This window comes from Benincasa hispida, chromosome 1, assembly GCF_027475165.1.
Source record: "Benincasa hispida cultivar pf3 chromosome 1, pf3_genome.v1.1, whole genome shotgun sequence".
Taxonomy (NCBI): Eukaryota; Viridiplantae; Streptophyta; class Magnoliopsida; order Cucurbitales; family Cucurbitaceae; genus Benincasa; species Benincasa hispida.
In genome coordinates this window covers 49,013,903-49,024,923 of record NC_143478.1, presented here as the reverse complement: position 1 = coordinate 49,024,923, position 11,021 = coordinate 49,013,903, and the positions used below count along the sequence as shown (strand labels likewise).

The window sequence follows — 11,021 nt, the reverse complement described above, 5'->3', positions numbered from 1 at the left end:
AATAAATATTATTGATTGCGTTGTATTCTATTTTGTCTTAACCCTAAATCCAATAAAATAACATCCAAGGTTGCCTTATAAGTCTTGAACTGTATGTGGAGACATATAGGGATCAATGTTTAAAAAACGACCTGAAGGGTCTATAGTATAGGGATAAGGCTAGGTACCTAATTCTAGTGACATTATGGATATGACCCACTTTGTATTTGATACAAACACAATGATCCAACGAGTTCATGTAGGTGACATGCTAGTGGGGATATTCTATGCAATGAGTTTGCATAAGATCGGACTGCGAAATAGTGACCACTAGATGTAACGCCATTTACTAGTTTGGTTCCTATTTAAATTGGATGACCTAGGCAACTTAGTCTTAATCCTGAGTGCACTATGAACTCTTGTTCATGAGGGATTGTCCTTTGATTTGTATGGGTGAAAGTTGCCAGTTTGTCTACTTAATAAGCCTACCATTTTGTAGATAGAACCAAGTGAGGAGTTGGGAACATAATAATACAAGATGGAATTCACTCCTTCCCGACTTCAGGGTAAGTAGATAAGTGTTTTTTTAAGTGATGTCTCCGAAACTTGAACAAAGGGTCTTACCCTCTCATTGGCCTGAGAGGAGTTTTTGTTTATTGGTTAGACCATAAACAGATTGTTTATTAAAGGAGCACTAGTAATTAAGGATACAGAGGTAACCCAAAGGTAAAACGGTAATTTGACCTAGTTTGTGTTATGGACACTCGTGAAAGATTAATTGCTGTTATTGGTCTATATCTATGGACACAGAAATATTTCTGCAGTGAGAAGAGTGCAGTTGTGCATCTTTAGTGGAGTGTACTCATAATTAACAAATATTAATTAATTTGGTTAATGAGTTTAGCCAATTAATCTCATATCATTGTAGCTTCTGATCTACAGGTCTACCAAGTCCCTTTGTTAGCTCACTAAAAGATATTAAAGAGGAATGATTCGGAGTGTTAAATTTAAGGAAATTGTAATTGATTATGGATGTGATTAATATGTAATTGATTATGGATGTAATCTATAATTTAAATTAAGTTGAAGAGAAATATTTGAAGGAGATTCAAATATTTAATTCAAGTAAATTAGATTCATAAAGAATTAATTAAATAAATTAATAGAGAGGTGATGCACATAAACATACGATGTTTATTTATATTAATTAAATATATACATTAAATTGGATTTAATGTATAGATTGTTATTTAATTAATATGTTAATTAATTAAATAAACGTTATTTAATTAATATGCTAATTAATTAAATAAACGTTATTTAATTAATATGCTAATTAATTAAATAAACGTTATTTAATTAATGAGCACAAGGGTAAATTGGAAAAGACTTGGAGAAGGGGTTAACCCTTCTCTATATAACTTCTTCCTTATGTCCTTTTTCGGGCAAGAATTGATTTTGGTGAGATTAACCCTAGTCACCAAAACACAAATCCTCTCTTTACTCTCCATGAGAAATCTCTATATCTCTTCCTCTTCCATCTAGTTGGATACCACCTATCCTTCTATTGGAATCCTTGAGAATAACAAGGTTATTCTCGTGGTCGTATCCAAGTTTGATTTAGAAGAAGTTTGTGTCAAGATTAAGAGGATTTTTCGTGGCGTTCAGGAATCATCAAAGGTAAGAATGGTTCTTAGTTTTCCTTCTCCAAAGCATGTTATTCATATGTTTATCCTTTATATGTTTTGTTTTAGAACACTTTTTGTTTATTCAAAAATCAGTTTTTGAGATGCAAGACGTTCATACGCTTACACTCGGGATTTGATCCCTGCACGAGCCACTTTCACTCATACAAATCAAGGGACGAGTCCTCATAGATAGAAGTTCATAACTCACTCAGGATTGAGATCGAGTTATATATGGTAATCTTATGAAATATTAATCTCTTTAATTATTTCATGGTCAACTCCATATCATTTGTAACAATTACAAAGTGGTCCATAGCCTTACTAGGATAAGGCACCCAACTTTATACATATACTATAGACGTCAACTACGTACCGTTGAAATCTCATAAAATGACGTTGGATTTTTACTATAATGGATAATTCATTATTGCATATTTAACAATTAAATTAAAATACTATATTAAATAATTAATTAATTATGAGGCTTTAGGGCACGAATCCGAGCAATCCATTATTACCATACCTCTTTCTTATTTGTTCTAAAGGCCTTTCCGCCCTTCTCCAAGAAAAGGAACGACATGCTGCTTTTTCAGGTTTGCATATCAACCCTAATTGCCCTTCTATTTCTCACATTTTTTTCTTTAGAAGATAACCTTTTCATTTTCTGGACGACGAAAAATGACTGGAGGGTGATCAAGATGGAGATATATGAGAAAGCCTCAGGATAGATGATCAATTTTCAAAAATCCATGTTCGTGGTCGGCATAAATCAATTTTCATAAATACTATTTTTCTACTGAGTGATAAGATTTTACAATTTAGCTCTCGTATTTAGAGATTGAAAAAAAAAAAAAAAAAAAGTTAACTAAACGTACTATAACGGGGAGAGAATAAATCAGAAAATTTTAAAATATTAAGGGCCAAATCATATTATTATTTACTATTTAGCCCTATACATTATTTAATAATCTTAAAATAAATTAAGAAATCTTTATTGTTAGTATTTAAATTCATGATTAGTGATTATTCATTAATCCTTCAAACCCATCTCCCCGTGGCAATCATTTCTCATCATCAGAAGCCCAAATTCGTGTCACAGGATGAAATTACGGCAACAATGGGTTTCGTGATGGACAAGATCGCTTTCTTTTTATAGGGTTCATTCATTTGAATTTTCGTCATGGCAGCAGAGGAACGTGGTGAGTTTCTCCATTTGCCGATCGCATTCAGGGCACTTGAAATTCTCCGGAATTCTCCCAGTGGTGTGTGGAAATTCGAAGCGGCAACAAGGATGAGTAATGCCTTGAAGTTCGTCGTGGTGATTCTTGAAAGCTATGTCGAAACCCTTATCGGCGGCCTGTTGCTTCCATGAATCGAAACTCCCGAGGGTGGGCAAGACGGTGGTGCTGTGGCCGTTCAGGATCACGGTTGATCCTTTGCTCAGAACTGCCCATCCTCCTTCTTTGTCGTAGCTGAGGAGCTTTTTGATTTCTTGCATCAGAGGATCACAATCGTCGGCTTTTCCTAATTGGATCTTGGAGTAAAGCATGCTCTCGATTCGAGTCCAGAAGAACCAAATCATGGTAAGATCTTGCCAGCAATAGCCAAGTTTTTCTGTTATGATTGTTGTAATGATTTTCTTGACGCGTTCTCTTTTGCTGCTTTTTCCTACGTACACCATTTCTAATGGTATGCGTGCTGCTTGTGCCACAGTCTTCGCCGTGGTTGTGAATTTTCTTATCCATTCTATGTCGTCTCCTCCATATAAGAAGACGTATCTCTCTTCCTTAATCTGTGTTTTGAAAAAAATAAAAAAAAAAAAAAAAAAAAAAAAAACCCTTTGAGAAACTAGCTGATTTGTTTAGAATGGCTTAAGATTTGATTATGGGGATTTTAGTAATGAGTCATTGCATTAGCTTTATGATGGTTGAATTACCCAGTTCAGAACTGCAGGGTCGATTCCGTCGACTAGCAGCTCGAGTCGCCAGGTCTCTTCCCTCCAGAGAACTTCCTCTTTCACGCTGGTGAATGGAAAGGCAAGACTTCCCCAAATCCACATCATGTGGATTGCATTCGGGCTTACAACTTTACCTTGAGGGTCTAACACCACTAGGATGGGCCTGTTTCTGAATTGCCATACTTCCCCAATGAATCTGGTAACTGCCTTGGAGATCAATGTAGGATGGTGCACTATGTGCCATGGCATTATTGACAGGAGATACTCAAACCGTTTTTGCATCGAATCATTCCACTTGATAGAATGGTCCACAATTGGGATCCAAACTACCTCGAACTGGCTCTCAACCCGCATCCCTTGGGCCCTTGACTCATTGTAAAGCTGATCAAGAATTGAAAGCTCATCATGGGAGATATTCAAGTCTGAGATGAGCAGTAGGACATTTTTCCTTTTTAGCACATCAAGGCTAACCTGTTTTTAACAGAGAAGCAAGAGATATTTAGAAGAATGACAGAGAGAGGTAAGAATTGGAAATGTCAACTGAGTCTTGTTTGCAATGGTGAGATGTCCAGACCCTTTGGCCTGTAGAGCCATCAACTAGAGGCTGCAGATCATCTTTAGCATAAATCAAAGCCTTGAGAACCTTCATGTTATCCAGATGGGTCATTTCAAAAAGATTAATGAGCATTTGAAATGATTCAATATCTCTCTTTTCCTCTGCATTAAGGGATAACCACTTATCAGCACTACATCACATACATGTCTGTGCGCATTTAGATAGAGGGAGAGCTATCTATTTAATCTACCTATATATTGGTGGCAGAGTACCAGCTGCTTTTTGAGATGGTCACGTATGTTTTTAAGTTTGTGCGCGAGTGTAGATAGTTCCCACGAGTCGGTACTGGTTGATAAAGCTAGCCTGAAACCAGACAACCACAATGCTCAAGGTGCCATATAGCTGGGAAAAGGAAAAAAGAACTGAAAATGGATGATTGGAAAATTAGAAGAGAACATACTCATATCCCATGCTAGTTAAGCTAGTAATTTGAGTTGCACAAGAAACAATACTCCTGATGGTCCAGTAGACGGCAGTTGGGATATGGGCTACTGCTGTGGACATTGCTGGAACCTCTTGTGAGATATATGCTGAAGGAAGTTCCTTCAAGTCAATGATGCACCAAGTTACATCCAGTATAGCTGCCACAAGATCTTTTAGCGCATCAAACTTAGGCTTTAATGCAATTGAGTGCTCAAAGATTCCTGGAAGTTGCTTCAAAATTGCCATTGCTTTGGCAAGTTGGTTTTGTGAGTAAATCTGGGCAAGAAGCCAGAATTCCCCATAGTTCAAAGCAAAAGCTGCTAATGTCAGCACCAGCTTAGCATCCCATCGGTAGCTTGCCAACATATTAAAGATTGCCAATGTTGTTGCATGTGGGTCTATCCCCTCCAAAGCCTTGTATGATATCTGATAATGTTTATCATTTTATTATGTTGATACTCAATATTACATATCACTGGTGTTTAGGGCTAGTTTCATTGTCATTGCATGGAAAATATTATTAGAAACTTGAATAGGTAAGTAATGATTTTCCAAATCACCTCACTAGAAATCCTATCAATTGTGTAGGACAAAGCTTCCAACATGGTAGTGAAGCCCGCTTGATGGGTGCCTGTTTCCTCCAAACTCTCTAGTTGTTCATATGAGCCCTGTATTTTACCGTTCATAATTAGTTAAGTATATAAGCAAAGTTATTTTAAAGAAAAACATCAATTTACACCCCTAAACATTATGGTTGTATAATTTAAATTCTGAATTAATAATTGTTTTAATTTGAATCATGAACTTTTGTAAGTGTATCTATTTAGACACTCCATTACGATCCGTTTGGACAAACATTGTGTGAGGATTATAATTTTATCAATTAAATCCCTAAACTTTCATAAGCAAATCAATTTAGACTTTCTTGAAAAATTATCCATGCATCAATTTTAATCGTCTATTTTATTAATTCGACGTTTGAAGAAATGAAATCTACACGTATAAGAATTGAATGCATGGATGATTTTAAAATGCAATCTTAATAAAATGTCTAAATTGATTCACTTATAAATGTTTCGCAAGATATTTTTTCGAATTTTGTCTGAAGGATGATATTAATTGATACACTTGTGAAAGTTTAAGGTACAAATTGATACAATTTGTACAGGTTCAAATTGATACAACATTTTAGAGTGAACTTTTCCCCTGTTTTAAATGCCCAATTTCAACAAGTTTCATCTTTGTCTGCATTAATTGTTTGAAAATTCTTAATAAGCAGAATGCTGATATATCTCATTCTATCAGTCTATTGAATACTTGTTGGAAAGGATCAGTTCCATACCATGGCATCAGCAGCAGCTATGGTGGCACGTTTCAGAATGTTTTCGACCAGGCGTAGAAGCGATCTTGTGTCGACATCTCGATCATCAGGATCATGGGTGGCTATTATTTGTTTCATCATCACATTGTCGTCAGAAATGGCGGACAAGAACTTGTTACCCTTGGCCAATTGATGTCGAGAGGCTAGCGAGAACTTGTTACTGCCGTCCATTGTTCTACAACACGAATGTAGAGAAGTTACAACAGGTTGTGTGGAATGGGAATGTATGCAAGATGGATTTCCAAATTTATAGCCTCAAGGAGGAGTAAAGTTTCTGTTGAATCAACTTCCTTTCTTTCTCTTTTAGTTAAGTTCCTTCTATGTCAAGACGCCTTTGGTTGTGTGGATCCTTTTAACTTACCCTCTACATTTCATTTTATTCGGCAGGATCGGAATATTTATCTGGGTCTTGAACATGCTCTGATTGGTGAAATCGCTAATGAAAAGGCAATAAGATTCGAAACCAAAGCTCTATGTCATTAACATTGAGAATTTCAGATTATATGTCAAATTTGTCTGCAATTTAGTGATTTATTGATTCTATATGGTTTAGTGATTTCTGCTATTTAGTGATGATGTTTAGGATGGCGTTAATTTTAGTTTATTTGAATCTTCTACTTAGAAACATCTATTAAAACAATATTTTAAAGATCTATCATGATATATGAAATTACAAACAATATTCTAAACATATGTTTTGTTCTCTTTGTGGTTGTGGATTATGTAGAATCTTTTTATGTTTTTGTCTTTTTTTTTCCTTCTTGAAAATATCAATGTGAATCAATTGTGATGATTTATAATTATTTTCACTTTATTTCATTCAAAATCAGCTAGAAATTATCTAATTAGTTGTTTTATTCTCCTAGAATTCTACTTAAGTGATGAAAAATTATCATGTTACTCTTTTTATAAGTTGAGGAAAAAGAGGATGAAAAATGGCCAATTAGCAATTAATTACTACATTTCTCTATGATATTGTTTTAAGCATTACATTTAAACAAGTCTTTCAAATGAAACGATTTAAAAAACGAAGAATTTGTTAGGAAAAAAGCTCAATTTAAAAAAAAAACAAAAAACATCAACTTTATCAAACAAGATTTCAATTATGTAACATTTACATAATTGAGTGTTAAATAAATAACCGAATATTACCACATGACGGTCAGTCTTTTTATTATTATTATTATGGACAACTTTTTATTGCTTCCTTTCTTGACTTGCAAATGTGGTTGAGAATTCATTTGTAGAAGAGAATAATAATAATAATAATAACAATCACAATAATAATAATAATATATGTAGCTAAGAATAATGTTATGTTTTATTAAATAAACTAAAACTACAAAACTGCTTCCTTTCTTTTCTTGCAAATGTAGTTTGAGAACTTTCATTTTGTATATTAATTGGGAAATTGTGAAGGGGAGACAATAGGAAAAGCTTCCCTTGCTTTTGCATTGCATATGTTTCACAAGAAATTGTGTTTTTAAATAGGAGAATAATAGTCAAGTTCAGTTGCGTTTCACTCTATTAAAGAGATAAAATATCAAAATCATTTTTATCATATTTAACATCACTTTGAAACACGATATTTAATCGCTAAAAATTAATAGAATATTTTGTTTTATTTTACACGTGTAGATGCAAATTTCAAATCATTATAATAGGTTTTAATTAATTAAAAGCATAACTCAAAGTGATTTTAAAAATGAAAAATGATTTAGTATTTCATAACCACTCCTAAATATATCTACTCAAATGGTGAAGGGGAGATTAGAAATAAACAATAATAAAAACTTTGATCTCTCCCTTTTCCATCTACGCGACATACAAGTTTAGTTAATGAATCTTCATATTGACGACACATCTCCATTGTAATTAAACAAAATAACGCATTGGTTCATTATGGTTTTGTTTGATAAAGTTCTTATTTCGTGTTTCCTATTTCTTGTTTTTTAAGAACTATAAACATGAGTATGTCTGGTGACTATTTCTGTTTGTTATTTCTTGAAAAAAAAAAAAAACAGAAACCAAAACAAAAAATTGTTTAATAACTATTTTTCGTTTCTTATATCTTTTTCCTTACTATTTTGGTTTTTTTCTTGTTTCATAGTTTAAATATAATTTAATTATATAATATAGAAAAAATATATAACGTGCATTAAAATGTATAAAGAACAATTATCAAACGTTTACATTATCTAATACAAATAAGTCCCGACGTAATATTAATAACAATAATATAAATGTTTCTCTCCTTTAAATGTTATCCAAATTTTATCTAGAATGTTAATTGTTACTCTAGTCATTCACCTCGAATAATGTCAACTTAGATCTAATCCTATTATATTGTTTTTGTAAGTTTTGTGGTTGAAATCATGATGGATTGACCTTGTTGTTAATAAAGGGTTTAGATTTGATAAAGGACTAAGAGATAATGTATTCAATCCATAGTAGCCTCCAGATTTAATAACCTAACGTTTTCTTGACATCCAAATGTAGTAGAGTTTGGCGGGTTATTTTGTGTGATTAGTTGAGGTGCTCGAAGCTAGCCTGGACACTCTTGCATATCAAAAGAAAATGTGGCTATAAAATATTGAAATGAGGTTAAATGCATGTCCAAATAAATAATATTTATTTCTTTAAAAAAATAAAAAATTTATATATTGAAAATTTTAATTAAAAATTATTTTTAAAATATAAATAATAGTTTTATTGACGGTTTTTTTTCCATGAGCATCAATTAAACAAAAGAATCCGTGTGTTAATAAGGCTCACATTTTTAGTAGTGGAGAGAAATTCTTGAAAATTGATTATTTTTTTTTAATAATAATAAATTTGTGGATCATTTCTTCTTTCTTCATTTTAATCTTACATATATAATCGTTTTCCACTATTTGAGGGGGGACAATTGCGGTTGAAGGTTCTTTCGTAGTGGGGCTCAAGACTACATTCTTAGATCTAGGTTTGTAGTTAACTCACACGTGTCTAAGATGTCAGTATTGTGTAAAGGTACCACAAATTCTTCTTTTCCTTCCGTATTGTTCTTTTAAGATGATGTCTCCCCTTTGATCGTTGATTATTACTATGTAGCTTATGAGTCTAATTCTTGTTGAACCTCTAACTTGTCAAAGGACATAGAATAGTTTCTTTTGTTGTATTTTTGTTGGTGTATTCTTGCTAAAGATGTGAGCTTGTCATTTATTTTGTTTTGCTTTAGTTGCAAGCTCTAGCTCTGAAGCTAGGAGGTCTCCTTTTTGCAATATACTTATATAACCTTTGTGAATATATATATATATATATATATATATATATAACCGTTTTTCAAATTTTCGTTTAATTAACTTTTCAACTTTCACATCAACATCCATAAATTTTTATCAATATTTACAATTTTTAAAATATCTTATAAACAAAATATTTTAATTGATTTTTTATTATTATTTTCTACCACTTATAAATAATCATTATTCAATTTTCACTTTCTCCATACCTCAATTTTAATCCTCTCTTCTACTCTCAAATTCCTTCCAATTCTCCCACGTTTTCTCTAAATCCCTCAAATTCTCTCTCAAGTTTTAGGGAAATTGTTATAAATAACCTTCAAATGTTTCCATCTTTCATGACTAGCATCCTTTTAGAAAATACCTTGAAATAATTTTTCTCTATCCATCCCGGTCGAGATCAACCATGGAGATTTGAATAAAAAAAACTAATCTTTTCATATTATCGATTATTTAGGGCTTTCTTGGTGAAATCTCTTGCAGGATGAACGACGAGAATCCACTAATTTTTTCAAATATTATGTCATCTTTCCAAATATTATACCAAATCTTACATAATTTTTCAAAATTTTCACCCAGTTTTTGTTTCTATAATTATTTAAATTTCTAAGATTATCAATTATCCAAATGAAAATTTCCAAAATTAATGTAAGATTTGGGGTAGAGTCTTTGTATTAAATTGTTCTTTTCTTTATCTAGAATAATGGATGTTGTTGATGCTAATTTTTTTTAATAGTAATATTATTATACAATAATAAGAGGGATCCTACGACCTGGGATCAAGGCACCACAGCAAACAAACCATCTACAGAAATAGCGCACAGACGAAACAAGCATAACCATAATAAAAAAACAACCCAAAAGGAAAAACAAACAAACCAACCAAAAGAAAAATCCCACAAGCCGGTAGGGTTGGCAAACCTTGCCCCAAATATATATATATGTATGTATATATATATAACAATATTATGAAATAAAATTTAAAAGAATATAAAAAAACTAAAAACGATATATATAAGCTACTGTTTTTAATTTTTTTTAATTTTATTTCATAATAAAATTAACTTTAACTTGTTATTAAATTTTAAAATAAAGAAATGTTAAAATATTTTTTATTATTAAATTAAATAAATAAAACAATAATAATACTAACTTGTTACCTAAAAAGTGTATCATTCTAATAGAAATACAAAAAATTAGTGATTTTAAATTAAAAAAATTAAAAAGAAAAACTAATGGCCGGGGAATTTTTCCCCGCGGGGCTCCGATCCCCGAACAAGGATTCCCCGACCTTAACCCCAATTCCTCAAAATGAGGAATGGGGCGGGGACGGGGAGTACATCCCCGGCCCTGCCCCACCCCATTGCCAACTCTACAAGCCAGGGAACCTACAGAAACCAAAGTAACCAAGAGAAAACTAAAGAAAACGAAAACAAATAAGCTAGAGAAAGCCATGAAGACCGTCTGCCAAGACGCAACATGCGCTCGAACCATACACATAATAAGCTGAAACAAGGTATATGCCATTCTCGGATGCTCTCCATGCAATCAACGATTCCTCTCCTGCCAAATAAAGTAAATTGACGCACACCAAAAGACTCGAAATAACTTACTTCGCACATCTTTACTAGACCCCACCCGACACACCTAACACAACTCCACATCCCACTCAGGAACCCGATGAGATGAACCCAAC

General features: G+C 32.7%; 1 protein-coding gene and 1 long non-coding RNA gene across 2 annotated transcripts; one reads left to right on the top strand and one right to left on the bottom strand.

The window, feature by feature from the left end:
* Window positions 1-2,570: 2,570 nt before the first annotated feature.
* LOC150038510 (protein SIEVE ELEMENT OCCLUSION B-like) lies at window positions 2,571-6,438 on the bottom strand. The gene is made up of 7 exons (XM_090305527.1): window positions 6,006-6,438; window positions 5,224-5,331; window positions 4,641-5,089; window positions 4,431-4,543; window positions 4,199-4,341; window positions 3,604-4,095; window positions 2,571-3,459 (listed from the first exon to the last, which is right to left on the bottom strand). Exons 1-7 carry the CDS (start codon window positions 6,213-6,215, stop codon window positions 2,827-2,829), a joined length of 2,148 nt encoding a protein of 715 aa, XP_090161653.1. The 5' UTR covers window positions 6,216-6,438; the 3' UTR covers window positions 2,571-2,826.
* Window positions 3,112-6,735, top strand: LOC120090342 (uncharacterized). Its single transcript, XR_005485521.2, has 3 exons — window positions 3,112-3,250; window positions 5,969-6,309; window positions 6,432-6,735. It is a non-coding gene; the product is annotated as an uncharacterized LOC120090342 (long non-coding RNA).
* Window positions 6,736-11,021: the final 4,286 nt, after the last annotated feature.

What these genes read in the sequence shown, in the direction of transcription:
- LOC150038510 (XM_090305527.1), bottom strand. Translation starts at nt 6,215, where the DNA reads ATGGACGGCAGTAACAAGTTCTCGCTAGCCTCTCGACATCAATTGGCC. An exon ending in TTAACTAGCATGGGATATGA is followed by an intron (nt 4,544 to 4,640) that starts GTATGTTCTCTT and finishes GTCTGGTTTCAG; the next exon opens with GCTAGCTTTATCAACCAGTA. An exon ending in ACCCTGCAGTTCTGAACTGG is followed by an intron (nt 3,460 to 3,603) that starts GTAATTCAACCA and finishes TTCAAAACACAG; the next exon opens with ATTAAGGAAGAGAGATACGT.